General features: G+C 33.3%; 1 protein-coding gene across 3 annotated transcripts in view; it reads right to left on the reverse strand.

The window, feature by feature from the left end:
- The window catches only part of LOC125678941 (protein Shroom3-like), a 77,342-nt gene that overhangs the window by 29,533 nt on the left and 28,451 nt on the right, over window positions 1-19,358 (reverse strand). For 2 of the 3 annotated variants that reach the window (XM_048917757.2, XM_048917758.2), the window contains one exon: window positions 9,252-9,434. In XM_048917757.2, the coding sequence (XP_048773714.2) occupies window positions 9,252-9,434 (183 nt within the window). Of the gene's footprint in view, window positions 1-873; window positions 1,075-9,251; window positions 9,435-19,358 lie in introns of those variants that run through there. The other variant, XM_056154541.1, reaches the window with a different exon arrangement.

The following is a 19,358-nucleotide window of genomic DNA, read 5'->3' on the forward strand; positions in this document are numbered from 1 at the left end:
AAGAGACCGCAACCCTTATACACTATACTTATTCTAAGTCACACTATTTTATCCAAAATAGTGAAGTGGTAAATGGCTAGAACTAAGGACTAGCACAAACACATCCTGATAGGATCTCTCTAAAGCAAACAATGAATCCACCAACTTTGATTAAAATGTGTTGACAGTTTCTCTTCTAAACCACATTGCCAGTAGGAGACCAATGTTTAAGATTTGGGGGGAAATCTCAAAAACAAATACCTGTATCAATGTACCTTCTTTCTTCTCACCTCTTGAGGTAATGACAATTTTCAACAGATATGTGTGTAGTACATATTTCTTAATTGACATGTAGTGGATGTAGGACTGGGCCCTGATTTAACTAGAAATGTCTTTTAACCAAAAAAAAAAAAAAAAAAAACCAACAAAAAAAACCCAACAGCAATTGAAATAAATCCTTCTTTATCGACAATATGCAAGATGAACATCGATTTGTATGCATCTGGGTTTAAACACACCTATCGATGACTATTTCAGTATCTAAAGAATGCACAATTTCTAAATATATTTAATTTAAAAGGTAGCATTCAAACTCAACAAATATCACTCATGTAATTTTCAATTATCTAATCATTTTAGAATGTTACATTCACTCGCACTCCGTTCGCGTTTAAAGATCGGCACCGTTGGATCTAGTCTAATTATATTTGGATCATGTAAGATGTGTTTCTCCTACTGCAGACTGAGGTTTCTGCTTGTATTTCACGATTAATTGATTTGAGAAGCTTTATGGTACGAGTGGGTAGGTGTGTGCTGTCTTGGTTTCTCACCTGAGAAATGCACACCTGTAAATGTTAAAAATTTAAAATCAAATCCAAATGAAAATAATCTTACCATCAAGATACATTGTAATAATCCAGAAAAGAGCGTCACATTCATACAATGACGAAAAAACTGTTGTTCAAGTTGTTTTGCAGTGTTTTTTATTTTGCAAAGTCTTTCACAGCTCAGGTACGCAGGGAGGAAGTATTGACATGATAAGAATTGCAGTAATGTAGACGGTCGGACTGTTGATATCCGAACATATATCACGGCAAATTGACCCCCGGGTGTTTTTATCACACAGTAGCATCAATAGTGCATGCACGCAATCACAGTAATCAGGTTAGTAATAAAGCTGTAAATTAAATTTTCTCTCTACAAAAACGACACATATTCATGATCTACTTTAATCAGTCTCTTTTCAATTTCTTAATCAAAGTCAGACTCGGAAATCAATCTAAACCACAACATAAAATACTTAAAATATTTTATATATAAATCAATTAATATAAATAACGTATAATCAAAATAACACTAATAAAAAAATTTCAATAAACAAAATCTAAATGTTGATACCCTGGAGTAGCCAATTAAAAATGAAAATTGAATTATGTACAGTATTAAACAGTACAATATTCTCAATTGTTGATGAAAACTTAAGAGGGATTTCCATATGTTTACATTTTGATGGCCAAGGTCATGTTGTTCTGTGCACTGTAGGTTCATTTGACACCTGTGGTTTAAGCATAGACAATAGGTATATACCATGGGTGACTAGGGGAGGACAATAACTCTCAGTACCCAGACATGCAAATTTAACCTGATATATCAGCTAGACCACATTGGGACACAGCAAGCCAACATTTCCTGTGTGAACTTATTTTTTTGATAGTTAATTTAAATATTAAAGATGTATAATATTGATCAGACTGAAAAAAAAGGTTGAAGTTTATATTTTGAATTATAATTGAGATGCAAAGTTCTAGCTAATAATTTTCAGTATCTCTAACATTAATTTCCTAAGTAACAAATATAAATAATCCTATGTACATCGGAGAAAAGCAATGAACAATTCACCATAAATTAATATAATCATTATCAAATGAACAAAGATCAATTAATCAAGCAATTATCTTCATCATGCTAAACATACTAGCATAAAATTTAAGCTAATTTGCTTGGCATAAACTCAAAATATCAATCTTATCCCTTATAGACCTACAAATATGAAAACTGTACTATGTGAACCTAGCATTTGTTGTTACAGAGAGTATTTCAGATTTGTATTGATCAGGAGAAACAATTAAATATCAAAACCAAGATTAGCCATGACATTTTAGTAGGGACAATCTTATTATCGTATTCTCCATGACCCAAACATAACTTTTTAGGTATGATAATAGAAGATAGATATACCAAGTTAAAACACCAAGTCTTAATTAATTATCAAAATGAAATATGGCGGTAATGACTAATGTCCTAAACTCAGGTAAAATGTTATCTTAAGATTGTGGCCAATAAAACTGTTTAGATTCCTTAACCAGTTCATTTATTGTCTGTTTGACATGTTAAAATAAATTCCGTTCCATATAAATATCTTTCCAATGATGTAAAGTCATCGATTAAACACATGCATGATTATTAATAGGCAAATGATTTTCTTCATGGTAAAACTAAGAACAACACATTAAGGATTTCCTGCGTGCCAGTGTCACTCAGCAGAAACATCATGTCTCTGACAAAATACATATAAAATGACAAGAATGTTTGTCCTCTTAGCAAATCAACAAACACACAGAGAGAAAGTACGATCAAACCACCTAGTTCAATAAGTTCTTCTGTCCAAAATGAAAAATAAAATTCCAAACTTTACCAGATTAAGAACTAGTTCTCTACAAGACCCTGGATCAACATGGCAATGAAGGCCACAACTGTGAGAAGGGGCTAGAAGTCCGGAAACCCGACCCTGTCCACAGATACTTTTTATTTGACTTCTCTACAAACAGGGTCATTATAAGCATTACTGACATTGTTATTTGGACCATTAGAGTTGGAGCACCCCATTATCAACAGCTAACCTTCATCACTAAACAGCTAAAAAAATGCATGCATGCAGTGATGACAAAGCACAAATGAAAACTTACTTCTGTACCGGAAATTGATTAGAAATGTCCTCATAATGTGAGATTATAATAGAATGTTTCATAATTATAGTATGAGTGTGGGAAATTCCACTAAGGGGACAAGATTCGCAGTCTAGGACGAGGCTATACTGAGTCCTACACTGCAAATTGTGTCCCCTGGTAGAATTTTCTTATCCCTTAAATACAAATTTAAAACTAATTGGGCACTCAGAAAGAGCATACCCAAAAATGGTTTACACTTATGTGTAAATGAAAAAACTCAAGACTGTCCCTCGGATAGTTATATCAATTCGAAATTCAATGAATTCAATACAAAATAGTTCAGGTCTACGTGTAACATAAATCATAGACAATTAATACATGTTGTCATAGCAGTGTAAGACAGAAAAATCTCACATGGCTGTCTGATATGGGTAAAGTTGGTCTTACACTAGTGATAATGTGAGAAAAGATTCTTTTATAATCCTGACATGAATCTTTTAAGAAAGATGTAATTTAAGTATTTGACCTCTGTGTCACAGAGCCAAAAAAAAATTGGGGGAGGGGAGAGAAAATCTCTCCATATCTATCAGTAAATCAGCAATGCATCTGTAGTAGCTTCTTTATGATAATTATTGAGTACTTCCATAATGTTGAAACATATTACGTTACCCAATTTTCACCATGCAAAACTTGAATATGACATGTATGTATAGATTGTAATATATTTTTGTCAGTTTGATTCACATCAGTAGACATCACAACATACAATAAAGGCAACTGGTGCATATCAATTACACATTAACACACCTCCTTTCCATCCCACATCAGTTGATTTGCACTTGCCCTTGGGGACACAATCTCACAGGTGTAAAAATTATAGGTGTGTGTGCATATCTAGCCTTGAACATTGAAAGTTCTAAATTAATCTTCAACAAAATATGAATCCACTTGCTGGTTATTTCTGTTCTCAAAGTGTGTGAAATAATGATAATAATAACCGTTATTGTAACTTAAAGGTATTCTTACCTGTATAAAGCACAATTTATCCTTCACACTGAATACAGACACTTCGATCTGATATTATCCCACATGATTTCACATACAACTCCAAAGAAAATCTTAAGATTTCTTTGTCTTCATAAACTTGGGAACAAAGATATGTTATTTCCGACTTTCTGTGTATCCAGTGAATGTACCTTTAATCTATGACAAACAACTCATCACTGATGTACATTAGCTACCTGTTTATACGCCAAGTTATTAGGAAATAAAATGCCTGCTAAAGGAGGCGGGACTTGACTGAATTTGATGACAAGGCACACTGTTGATTTGATTCCATACAGACAGGTGTGATTTCATTGCAAATTTTCACCTGTGGGTAGAAGTCAGGGGTAGAAACTAGGAAAATAATTTAAAAGCAAGTTTTTGGGAAAGTGAAATTTGTCCCATGATAAATCTACTCCCAAGATAACCAGGTGTTTGTTAAGTCTCTGATAAGCAGGTACATAGGATCCAGTGGGAGCATGAGTAAAAGCAAATTATACATTTATACACCGAATTTCCCCACATTAAGCCTTGTAAACTCTCACTTTCTAGACAGCACCTTGGTAAGGTGCTAATGAGAATAATTTTGACCACAATCCATCATTCAATGTAGTCCACTATTATAAGCTTAGCAGCATTTGATGGAATGTACGAATCGTGCTATACTATGAATCAATTTTCTTTGGTCTTAAAACAGACAGTGACAAAATGGTGATCAGTATATGAAATCTGCAAGGTATGGGGGGTTCTGACTTTAAAACAGAAGTTTAAAAAGTCACAATCTGATCCTCAATATTTGCTTAAATATAAAATATAAAAATAAATCCTGTATTCCTAGTGATTATTGCAGATTTTAAATTAATTAAATTGAAAAAGTGTCTAGTATCATTTTATATATATCACAGTCCTAAATTAAGGTAGCTCACTATACTAAAGTTTATACTCTTTATGACACTACATCACAAGATGGCGATTTACATGTTTTGTGAAATTATTTTTATCGATTGATTTGTTTGTTTATCATCGTAGCTCAGTGGTTAAAGCATTGGGCTGGTGAACCGCAGATCTCGAGTTCAAATCCGCCATAGTCTTTTGTTCATAATATGTGTTGAAATATTTTTTTGTTGAAAATCATGTTTTATCCCAATTTGTATATTTTTTGCCTTTTTGGCATAGATCTATATACTTATTGTATATCATCATATCTTTTATTATTAAATCAATTCGTACTGATTTGAGAAACTTTCTCAGGGTGTAGTAAGCCACAGTAACTTCTCTGTCTGATTACCTGAAGTAACACTTACAGTGGAGCCTAATAACCCAGATACTTAATTTGGTTCCTAATTAGCAAAATCATACGGATAAATGAAGTGTCAGGATAACTGAATCTATGTCTTCATATAAGTAATCATATTGCATCTTATTTTGTTGATGTGTAATGTGAAAGAACAATTTGCTTTATTAAATAAATCATGATAATGTTAACATTCAATGTGCTTAAAAATTCAAATATCCAAGTCTTTGCAGATATTTACAGGTACAATTTTATCAAATGATTGCCTCCCTGTGTGAGGGTGAAATCAAGCTCCTGGTATCATTATAGGTAAGTAAGAAGAGAATGACATTTTTAAGTATCGATCTGTAGCAGAGACAAGTTTATGTCTATGCTGAGAATCAAACTTAGGACCTCTGTCACAACAGTCCAGTGCTCTACTGATCAAGCTAAAGAGTTAACCCTGTAGCCAGAGTTAGTAGGATTAGGCCATGTGTCTAACACTACCACATATATCTATTCATCAATCATTTATTTAATCTTACTATTACTAATATAAAGTAAAGCATAGTTTCTTAGCATGGATTATCTCTTCAATGATAGTCATGTTATTTTATTAACACCTGCATAATTCATTACACTTACTGAAATTTATTTTGTTAAAGGAAAGTATTCACTGTACCTGTGTTTCCAGTTATCAAGCTTTATACTGCAGCTTGCTTGAAAGTTGTCAGTGACTTATTTAAACAAACCAATACCAAAAACTACATGCCAGATCAGATTCACTGCAATACAATGAAACAAATGCAACAGAGACAGCAGTTTGCCTCTGCTGAGAATTGAACCCAGAACCTCTGTCACAACCATCCAGTTCTGTAAGGTTACACCCTCAGACCTGAGCTAGTTATATGGCTCACTGTATCCACTCATACATGATATACTTGTATTTATATAAATGTTCCATGTATACAGTCTCTGTAAGATGCCTTGATCATTATAAATTCTTATATTCAAACATTTACTGTTTGGTTGTACCCCCTACTGTCTCTCACAAATACCTCCAATGATAGGGATAAGTGCATCACATGATAAATTATAGACCTTGCCTTATACATGATTTGCCAAGTATTCCGATACAAAACATTAATTTAATTGCCAATTCAAATTATCAGAAGGTAAATATGTACCAATAATTAAAGAACTCTTTCAACTTATGACCAAAACTATTGGTTCAATGACGTTTTTGAAAAGACTTAATCATGTTTCATAAACTTGATCATAAATTGATTATTATCAATATGAAATGCAAATCAAAGTTTATGAGATATTAATTGAATTGCTATCTTTATTCAAAATTTATCTGTACATTAAAGAATGTCAAATCATAACGACTTTACATTCAAGCATCAAACAATTATACGAAGGTCAAGGACACTCCAAGCTCATCATATTTTGATGCACATGTGGCAGAGTAACTGTATTCCTATTGCATGCTACTGAAAGTCATCAAATTTGAAATCAAAGTAGCCATTCTGACACTTGTTCAAAGTCATGTTATCAGCATGAACTATTGATAATAAAATTTTAAAAATCGGTCATTCACCTCTTTTTGATATGATCAGCATAATAGATTTGGATAAAAATACAATGATGTAGACTTACTCATTGAAATAGGAGTTTATATCTTCTGATAGTTCTTGTATACCAGAATCTTTGTCCTCCTCTAAAATCGAGCACGAATCTCCTGCCAGAGAGTCATTAGTTTGGTTAGAGGATGCTATTCCCATGCTCATCAAAGACAGTACGGAGTCCACATTTAATTAGCTTCCATACTAGTGGATATCACTAGTATAGAGTCACATGATAAAAAAATCATGGTTGACACTGCATGTCTGACAGCAGAGGAATACCAGGCAGGCAATGAGTGAGAAAATGGTCACTGTTCCAGACATTGGTCTTCAATGCCCTGGTGCTAAACAACACCCGAACTTGTGTTGTTTATAGGTAAAACCCCTCATGAGCAGGATTCCAAACACTGAGACTGCACTGTGTCACCTGCAATTGTGAGGACCCAAGAGGACTGAAGACCTGGTGACACCCGTGTCTTCCAGTGCTGGGGTATCAGGTTGTCTCTGGAGCATTATTTATGTACTGTATACATGTGTAGGTGTGGCATGGGTTACGTTATGTTGTGATTTTGCTATACAGACATCTAGCTCACACATCAATACAACACTAACTCCTCACCTACCCATAAAACAATTCCTTGTCTGCTATCCAAGATTGTGGTAAACATCTAGATGCAAGTTACTGGGCATAAAATGGTATGAGTTTGTATTGCACGATTTTCATTTGAGGCCAGTACTATATATGTAGCAAATGATTTTTCACGTGATTATAAAGGGTCTCCTACAAATTACCATAGTATATTGATCCCACAGATTATGTCCCTCTCCTTGAATTGCAACCATGTAAACCTACAACCTACTTCACACAATACAACCACATTTTTATTCTTCTTTTTTGTATTTTTAAGTTCCAAATTTGTTTTTTATTGTTTAGTTTTTTTTATTTTATTTCTAACATTAGGAGCACCTGATGGTAATTAACTGACTTAATTAGGCTTTGACTGTTTAAGAGCTGGTATAAGTGTCTAAGCTAGTCCTAAAAGAACACAGACGGGGTAGTGATACAGTGGTAGTCTGTAATAATGGGGTCAGCCATGCAATGGTGAAGATATCTACTTGATCATGTCATCTGTCCCAAGATCAAAAACACTCCAGTTACCACTGTAATCCCACAAGGCCAAACAGATAGTTCTGATTCAGAGTAGCATTATCATCTGTAGACCACAAATGTTTTAGGTACAGGTATTTTTGGGCTCAAATGTTTCATGCACATTGTCTTACTACCAAATTACCAAAGTTTTGATTTAGGTTATGGTGACATAGCAAAACTTTGGTTGGTATTGTTGAAGGCTATTAAAGGTTTTACATGTTTAGGCAGTAAATGCCTGAAGTACTCAAATTTTAAAAACTGGTTCTTTATCCACATAGAATAGCTTAATGTTTTGTATTTCAAGTACTTTGAGACAGTTATGTTAAGAAATTATTTTCATTATACTGACAATAACAAAAGAGAAATCTCGGCCATGTTCTAAATCTGTTTCATTATTTAGAAATTCCTTAAAGTCAGTATTTCATGCCTGACTGCACATGACAGGAACTTGATTAAATCTTTTTGTCATTTTTTCATCCATGAAAATATTTGACTAATATAATAACACACATTTATGGATAAATTAGATTTCAAGGTTAAAAGGCTATCAATAACCAAATAAGGCTCTATGGCAAGAACTAAACAGACAAGATCCCTGGGTTTACATGGCACGGGTATGTCCATGATTTATGAGGCCTCAGGCGCCAAAATGGGCACTAATGCCATCTACTTTATACAAATTACTGATACATAGAGCAATTACCAAATATTGGTAGCAATATGACCTTTTAACGGACTTCAGTTTAAAAGTTGTCAATCCACTAGAGAAAAAAAAGCTATGCACGAAGGACTTCAATTTAAACTAATTTACACTTTAAAGTGTTTTCAAATCTGCAAGAAAAATCTTAACCTAGCACGTGGCTATGACGTATTGTACTATGTAAATAACACTAGTTGACAGAAATTAATCTTTGCACGCCACATAAATGTATAATTTGTACCAGTATTTGAATACCAATAATTATTTTTAATAACAAAATTTTACATATTACTCTATATCCTAATGTCCATAAGCCATAACCATTGAATTAAATGACATTTTGTTGACTGCTAGAATCACAGTTTATTTACTTATAACAAAACCCCTATTTTTTCTGTCATTCTTCTGGAAAATGTTTATTCTTCACACTCCACTGTAGTATTGATGATATCAAACAGATATCAAACCGAAATATTCATTGCAATGCCAATGAGAATATTTATCTAATAAAAACTAGACTTTTACATACTGAAAGCTCTCAACCCTGCGTGGCCTTGGCATCATTCTCTCTGCAGATCTCGGATCCTCTGCTGTAATGTTGTCATCTTGATTCCCAGACTTGTTCCGTTCCTGTTCCTGTAGTTCTCGTGCTCGGTGAAGAAATGAGGAAGATCTAAGAATCTTCACACTAGACTCAAGTTTGGAGGTTCCCCTGTTTGGAGAAATGAAAAACAAATTATCAATGAAGGCGAGTCAGCGAGATATTTTCAAGAACACTTTGAACTTAATCACTTTAAAGGGGACGGATCCGAATCTAACTCCCTACAAACGATTTTGATACTTAATAGTGAATAATACAAGCAAGTGGACATTTACTAACATCAAGGCACTCATAGAGACACTGGATTACTTCAATGGAAGATGTGAATTAATAGTTTATAGTCGATGAGCAGCACGAACAATAGGTGCAGATCTTATTAGAGGCACATTGAATATCTTTTTGTTCAATCATAAAAGTATTGCATGGCTGTTCACTGTTGTAGGACACCATGTGGGAACACAAAGGTTGACAAACGTCTAATGACAGACCCATACTGGGGACTGACATTTCTTGTTTGTTCATGGGTCTCCATTCTAACTTAAATATAAACAGCATGTTTACTCTAAGACAATTAAACTTGGTATCTGTATGTACTGCCTTACAAAATTAAAAATATTAAACTGTCAGTTATCGATTCAAATGCTTGTACATTTCAGAAATGAAATTTTCAAATTCATAATTTGATTGCTGCAAGTTTACATATGAGGATCTCCCAAATTCTTCCTAAATAAGTACCAGTATTTGATATGACAATCACTGATTCTAAGCCTGTAACAGAGCTACTTGCATGAGCTCTTGCAATGCAGTATTTAAGATCTACGCACTATGATAATTATCAGTAATCATGCAAACTCGTTAAATAAACGTGATACAAAAATAGCAAGCTTCACAAATAAAAGAAACATCACCTGATGATTTTCATGTAATCCACATAGTTCAGACTGGATTGCCTCTTCATTTTTGCAAAGATCATGAAATCTGGACAGTATTTGCACCATAAATACAAAGCTAGTTAAAGAATGTATGCTGCTCTACATTCATACTTGAAGTTCACAGACTTAAAAAGCAGTGGTAGTATTCCAAGTCATAAAAGCTCGTCTTTTTAAAAAATTGGTAAAATCCTTAATAAATGTGATTTTATCAGCTTTTGTTCTAAGGGACTATTTATCCCTCCACACACAAAGCTTTATGACCTCTTCCCTTTTTCACTATACCCAAACTTCCCTGAGTTACAAGCTTTCTTGTGCAGGGGTTTTGTTAAAAAAAACATGTATCAATTACAAAAAACTGTAACAGTGTAACCTGACTGATGGTGGAGACCAAATAGATTTACCCCGTAATATCCCTTATCCTTATGCTTAATGTACCATAAAAGTGGATTTCCTTGGTAATTTGTTGTTATGTTGTGTATGTATCTATTTAACTAAAGTAATTTTATAGCGTCCTGGCACCCATTCACATGTCAGCCTTCTCAATTTAGTTGCTGTCCTTCATTGCCTAGGATCTAGATAGCTTTGTTCAGTGCAAAGGGTGTCAGAGTATGACACAACTGAAAATATAGACAAGAACATATCCCAACTATGTCCCCTTGCTAATGTGAACTATACATGTACTCGGCCATGCTGCTGACTTTGTCCATTATTAGGGGCGGTTAGGTAGGTCTCACTAAACCTCTAGGGTTTAATGAATGATAACTCAGTCAAATTTGGGTTTTTCTCCAATCAAATCTATTTCTCTCCAATTCCTTTATATTTATATTTCTCTTAAATTTCTGAGAAAAGATCAAATAAAAATCATCATATCAGATTTATGAAGAGTCATTATAACCAAATTTGTGTATCAGTTTACAACAAAAAACGAGAGAATGTTACTTAGCTTAATGTAGCCTTAAATAAGTTAGCAAATATTCAAAAGAAAAATAACAGGAAAATATTGATCAGTAGAGTTTACTCTGCTTGTTAAGGCAAATTAGAGAATCCTAATGCAATGAATCTTCAGTGGCTAGCTATTCAATAGACAGGATGGATTCAGTGCTACGGGACAATCAAACATTCCCAGGTTGTCAAGCCAAATATTCTATTGACACTCACTCCTCTTGCAATATCTTAATTATAATTCATGTGCTGAGTACTGTGGAAGCTATAGATAAGCTATAATATGCAAACTAGTTAGGAGTACAGAGGTCCAAATATCTAAATTATGCAATCATTAACTATTAAACTTCATAAAGATTTGGAGTAATATGGATAACTCAACATTTTTGGATTAATAAAAGCTGGAGAATTGATGCTTCGGTATTTTTTTTTGTCTTGTGATGTCATTATACGCAATGGCATCTTAGTATTGTACATTAACTACAAGGTTACAAATAGGTCTAACTCCTCTTAAAACAAATCCTTCAGAAACCACAAAGAAATAGTTTTCATATTATATAAAACCACTCTAATTTCCATAATGTTTACTAGACAATAGAATAATAATATATAAGTATACCAAATACATTGCAAATGTCATTGAAAGTCATATACTTTCATTGTTAAAGGTCATCATTTTAGTTCTTGATTCTAGCTTAATTCTCCTATTCTCTAGTACATATTACAATACATTGCATGGTCTCTAATTCATTTGAAGCACTGTAATTAAGCAACATGACCACACTAAATCAATATCACGATAATTATTATCAAACATATTCAAGCCCTCAATAGTTTTTTAATACACACATTACAGCATACTCTCATTCAACATTCCATTCAGATTGGTTCCATTTTCAATTAATAAAAGATATACATGAAAACATTAATGATTAATGCATTAAAAAATGCAAATATTTAAATCATTTACATTTTCATGCTAAATACAGAAAGTAAATACATTATGATTTGAATTTGTGCACTAGAATCTTATGTAAATAATTTGAACACATGCACTAATTTCAAATTCTAGCACCTCCTTGAATTAACAATTGGGCCTGCAATTAAAAGGGAGAAATATTTACTGCACCTGCAATCCTACATATCAGCAAATACAGTCCAAAGAAAGAAGAAATTCATGTATTATCTTTACAAAAGACTGGTCAGGTCATTCAGGGTGTTATCATTTGTCCTTTCAAATTTTCCAAAATCTTAATATATCATTGATGATGAGAAAAGGATCTAAAAATCATTGAAAGGATTCATAGTACATATGTCATTAATATAATGTTATATTGATTTACACTTAACCGGTAATTGATATTTTACAAATTGTAAATATGGCCATTTCCTCATGAACGCGCTCCTGTTGTGAACAACCTCAAGGAAGGACTTTATATTTAAAATTCATTTAGAATGTAGATTGAATAATCTCCACATTCTTTTGTTAAGATGAATAAAATTGTGAGTAAATAATGTTTAACTACTAGCAGTTCTAATGAAAACAAAGAATCACGAGGACTTTGGATTGTTTCATATAAATTATGCAAATCTTTAGACACTGAATTTCCATTTCTGTTTATGAAATTAGATTTGTAATTATAGAGCTATATATATATACTTACAAACCTGCTCAGATTCTCCAAACAGTTACAATCACTTATCAACTGAACTGCAGCTAAAGGATTTGAGGGTCATGCAGACTACCAGACAGTTGCATAAAGAAATGCACAAAGATTCTTGGTGTATTAATTCTAAGAGGATCAAACTACTTTATATTAGGGTGAATGTCCTGAAATAATTTTACAGGATAACCAAATATTGATACTAAATTCAATATCAAACTTTATTTTAATGAACTTAACCTTTTAACATGTATCAAATATCCAACTCTAAAGGAGATTTGAATTAGTACATTGGAAAACATTTCTATAATTTTCAAAGGTGTTTTTTGCAAATATTTGCTCATTAATGGATAAATTTTGTTGTCAGTGTCAAGTGCTGATTAAGAAAGCACAGATCAGGTGGACATTATCAAATTGGCTGTATCTTCTTTCAAACTTTTTGAAATACCCCAAAGAGCAATCATGTCTCAAATTTTAAAGAAAGAAAACATTAAACAACTAGAGACTGAAGCATACTATATACTCAGATATTCTTTCCATCCTTTTTGGAAAGACTTTTTTTTAAAAAATCACTGACTTTGTCCAGTCGAGACATATTTTTGTGCAAAGGCCAGGTGACATGCAGTTACATTAAAACACAATTGGATTATTTGATAAGCATATATAGAAAACATTAAAGGCAGCCCAGTTTTGTAAGTGTCTACTGATGACAATGACAATTAATGTAGGAGCATCAACTACAACAGGTGACTTCTGCAGATTTAGATTGACTGGTATCGTCTATCTCAGATCTAATGATTGAACACCTGAAGTTTGATCTTGATAATTTGGCTAAAAACATACCTTGTTTTCAACAAATAGAGCAGACTAAAACAATATTTAATCTGAAACACATTAAGTAATTCTTTGGTAAACTGTGACTATTAAATGGCAAACATCACACTTAGGAGACATGGCTACAGAAACATTTTATTCCATTCTTGCTGCAAAGACTGATAATATTCACTTGCCTGAACTGACCCTCTAAAGGTGTATACAAATCTTCTGCCAGAAAAATCAATAAAATAACTCTCTTTAATCCAATGCATCAAGCACTCTTATAATTTCTTAATGTTTCATACGATACTAATTTTTTACCCTTCAAATTTTAAAAACCAACATCGGCATTAAGTCATTTGCATCTTAAGTACCATGAACTAGAAAACTCATCCAGTCAGAAATTAGGGCCACAACAATAACTTAAATTCATGTATTACATGTTCTAGTGATAATGACAAAGAATTCATTAATGTTTTGTAATGACAGAGAGAAGTGATTATGTTAATTCTTTTCCCAGATCTATCCATATTGAACTGCTGGATCAAATTGCATCAAATATGAAAACTCAAAGTGTAGTAAACTCAGTAGGAAGTATTGCTGTAACTTTGACCTGAGACATGACCAAAAAATCTATTGGTTTCTTTCAATAATGGTCAAGTACCTTTTTATAAAATGTGAAAGCTTTTTGTTGAAATATATTTTCAAGATATGGAGTCACAATGAAAGTGATAAATGGACAAACAGACAGACAGATGCACATAATCTGAAGGTGTCTTCTTATCATAAACAACTACCACAAAGAAAGTGTATAATTAGGTCTGTTGTTACCTTAACCATTGACCTCATGACTGTAAGATATATAGAAGCTCTCTTTAATGGTCAACTAACTCTGTGTAAAATATGAAAGCTAGCTTTATGTTAAAAACATTTCACTATCATATGACAATGAAAGCATTGTAAAATCAAAGATTGAAGGTTGTTGTGACCATGACCTTTAACCCCATGACTCCAAAATATAGCAAACCTTGTCTAATTTGGCTATAGATGGTGCTGTAAAATTTCGCCGGATTTGACAACATCAGGATTGAGAAACATTATAGAATTACCAACATCCAGAAATGTACAATTCATCTCCATGCAATTATGATCCTACATGCTTATGACTTCGTAAATAATGGAAGAATTCTTAAACTATTCTTATTATGATCAGCTAAAGTGTATTATTATTACCTGCTCACTGAAAAAAATTTATTAAAAAATTTTTGATGCCCTAAAGTAATCTCATGTTTGCAAAAAGAACAAAAGGTACTGTGAGCAATGTTTACTAAGAATACCCCCCTGCTTACCACAATCTCCCAAAGGGTGTTGTTAATAGGTATAAATTATCTCTTTCCCAAGTGTAAAAAAGACAGGGCATGACAAAACCTTGGGTAGTGTCTTCTCTAGGAGTGTGCTTGACCTTTGACCCCAAAATTGAAAGGGAACATTTTTGTCCCATGGGTAGTCCATGTATATGATATGGTGACTGTAGGTGGAAAGGATAACACTTTAGAGCCCAGAAACCATTGCATCTACAGACGGACAACCCGATTCCAGTATACCCCCCCTAACTTTGTTGCGGGAGGAAGGGGTATAAAAAGTGAAGACAATGAACAGTGATCAATCTCGTTACTCCCATAAATAGTACAAAACCAAGAGCAGGGCAAACACGAACCTCTGAGGTGGAATCGGGTGCATAGGAGGAGTAAGCATCCAAAGTTTGGCAATTTATCCATAAGTTAATAAGAGTTCTTAGATCTTTCATTCAAATTAAAATACACATGCACACTTATACTTAAATATCTGACAATGACTGAGGTGAGTATACGGTTTTATTATATATATATATAGCTAATAAATAGTCTATTATAAAATCTAAACAAAGTCAAAACTGGAGACCAACACCTTGAGGTTCAAATTGTGGAAGATTCTCACAAGTGGATACCATGTGGTTATCAGCAGGGTCTGTATCCAAAGTATAAACTTAAAGAATTAAAACAGATCACCAACACATAGTGAGAATGCAGGATACACTTTATTGGTTGACCGGTTTCAACCAGGGGGCGGTCGTCATATCAGAACAAAATTATAAGAATTGTCTCTACTGAGGTAAAAATTGTGGATCACGTTACTATTAATAACAAAAAATGTGGAGTGTTTACTTAGCAACGTAAAAACATGTATATACAAATACGTTATGATACAATGTACTTTATAAATGTTTGTGAAAGTTAAATGTAATGGACACTGATATTTATTTTATTGATTAAAAGAGTCCATAAACGATGGGATGGTGTATTCGTTCAAACTGCCTTCTCAAATTATAGATATCCCGGCGAATTTGTGGTCGCATCTAGTACAGCTGATTTTGAAATCTGTTGTTTTCTCTTGATTCCGTTTTGTATATTTGACTTCTGATATATTTCTGGTTTAAGCCTGACGGATATATAGTTTTAAAAATATGTATAAAAGCCTCCTCGGTTCTTAGACGTTGAATAATGTTGTTTTAACGAGTGGCGTGATAGAAATATCCTGCATGAAATGTGATTGTGACGTATTCGATTGTGACGTGTCGTTTTGTGACGTGAGGTGTCGGGAAATTCATTTCTTTGGTGGAATTGATTGATTATAAAATCTTCGTAAAATCTAGAGAATGTTAGCGTTCAATATCCTGAGAATTTATTGAACACTAACTTTGCATTGCGTAAATTGTATGCACCCGAAACATTCCGAGTATGAGCGTTCAATATTGACGTTACCATAACATGCCAAAATGGCAGACCACGGCCCTCCGAATCTGACAGAGCCGGTATTTGATATATTTACTTAATCAAATGTTTTACTGTACATAAATTACGATGTCCCCATTTTCAAAATCAGTTTGCTTCATGCATTAATGATGGGTTAAATATTGAACAGTTAAGAAATGCATGCTGTTATTGCACACCTTCACCGTCACATTAGATGCCAATATTGATGAATTCTCGTCTATTTTGGAGTAGTTTGAGTGAAAAGGGATATAATTTAACAACTATATACTTTAGCTATATAATAAAAGGGTTATTGAACTTATATAAGTGAATATTGGCACTCGTTGGCTGTCAAAATGCACTCGCAAGCTTGTGCATTTTGACAGCCAACTCATGCCAATATTCACCAATATAAGTTCAATAACACTATATAATCGTACCTCTTTAAATTAAACAAGCATCGTTTAACATTGAATATTTTGATCCATTGGTAAATCACATCTTTCTTTCAGCACCTTTTCCTCTAAACTGTTCACCACAGAACTTGCGCCATCTCAGAATGTTGCTCATTGTAGTTGCTCAAATTCCAAATTTCTTACTATAATCTCTGCCTGCACAATTTTTAGTATTTCTTCAAAATATTCAATTAAATCAATTCTGTACTATAAAGTTTAATTCTTTCCAAACTCTTTTTCTTGAAGGAGATTCTCCAAACCTTCCATTTTCTAGGCATTGCCATAATGTTGATGAAGACAAGAATGAAACTGTACAAGAAATAGATAGAACATTTTAAGATTTTGATTCAGTTATTAAAATCAATAGTGTTGATAGAGGATTGATTGATAATTGTGCAAAGATTACCCCACATGAGGTCTCTTTTCATATCTGCAAATTATATCCCATAATGCAGTTGCTTATTTTTACTTAAATTATGAGCAGTTGATTCTTTCCATCTTGGTTGATTTTAACAGACTAGACAAGATCTGGATTGCACAACATTTATTAAACAGTTTGATAATAAGGAAATTTTTAGGGACTAAGATAATTTGATAGACTGCAAAACATGCCGTAATGTACCACATCCGGATTTGGTAAGTTTTATTGTATATATAAGTGTCTTCCTTTAACAAGATATGATTATAATCTACCGATTATAAAGTCTCCCAAATGAAGTAATGGCTGTATAAAAATGACTTTTTCTAAGAACTAGCTACTATTTTCCTCCCTTAACAAAATCCATGCCAATTTTAACTTCATTTAAAAAAAAAGCTAGATTAGGAAGACTTTGATTTTGAAATTTTTCAAAAAATCCCCCTTCTCCCTTCAGTAAAACTGGTGTCACTTGACCTTGTAGGTCCCAACATTCTTTCATCATTTTTGATAATCCCATGTCTCTATCAGTCCCAGTTCTAAAGTTATACAAGTTTTTATAATCAAGGTCAAAGATCAAGGTCACTGGAGATACTAGTTAGTAGGTCACTACATCATCCTTTTATCATTTCTGAAGATTCCATGTCTCTATCAGTCCCATTTCTAAAGTTATACCATATTTATGTTCAAGGTCAGATGTCAAGGTCACTGGAGTCATTTGACTTTGATACCAATTTGTAGATCCCATCATCCTTTTATTATTTCTGAAGATCCAATCTCTTCATCAGACCTAATTCTTAAGTAATACCATGTTTATGATCTAAGGTCAGAGATCAAGGTCACTGGAGTCACTTGACCTGATACTAGTTTGTAGATCTTATCATCCTCTTATCACTTTTGAAGGTCCTATGTCTCTATCAATTCCAGTTCTAAAGTTTTATGAGTTTATGTATGTTATATATGAGTTTTTATATGTTCAAGGTCAGAGGTCAAGCACATTGGAGTCACTTGAACTTGATACCATCACCCTTTCATCATTTCTGAAGACCCCATGTCTCTATCAGACCTGGTCCTTAAGTAATTCAAATTCTACATTCCAAAGTCAGAGGTCAAGGTCACTGGAGTCACTTGACCTTGATATTAGTGTGTAGGTCCTATCATCCTCTTGCCATTTTCGAAAATTTCATGTTGCTATTAGTCCTGGTTTTAAAGTTAAACCAGTTTTTATGTTCATGGTCAGAGGTCAAGGTCACTGGAGTCACTTGACCTTGATACTAATTAGTAGGCCCTGTCATTTTCTTTTCATTTTCAAAGACCCTAGGACTCTATTTTGGAATTAATTTTCCCCCATAGAGTTCTATGTTAAACACCACCCCCATTTGATCCCCCTAAAATGTACTCTAACCCCCTTCAATCTGAAAACAGAAACATTTCTGCACATCTAGATACATTGGCCTATCATATCCTTGAATATCTATTACTTTCATGAACTGGTTACGGAGAACGGTGTCAGACAGTTTTAAGGCGCAAGAAAGAAGCAGAAGAAGAAGCTGAAGAATAATAAGAATAATGATAAGAACCAAGCAAAAACAATGTCTCCAAAGTTTGTTTGGGAGACTTCAATATAAAAGCCTTATGTTGAAGAATATTCAAGATATCTATATACAACAAAAGTGATCTCAGACAGATGCATGGAGAGAACAAAATCTGTGCGCATGTTTCTTTAATCACCAACTACCTTTGTACACAATGTGAAAGGTCTATATAATGTTGAAAACTTTTCAACTTATCCTAGCATAGTAAAGTTTACGAATTGAAGAACTGTTAGGACCTTGACCACAAAATCTATAACATCTTTCTTTAATGATCAACTACCTTTGGATATGATATGAAAGCCTATAAGATATTGTGTCAAAATGAAGATGATGATCATGAAGTGACACTGATGGACTTGTGATTTGTACATAAAGGTTTCCAATGTGCAGCCCTAATCATAGGTGTCTTAATAATTATGTTCCC

Source organism: Ostrea edulis, chromosome 2 (assembly GCF_947568905.1).
Source record: "Ostrea edulis chromosome 2, xbOstEdul1.1, whole genome shotgun sequence".
NCBI lineage: Eukaryota > Metazoa > Mollusca > Bivalvia > Ostreida > Ostreidae > Ostrea > Ostrea edulis.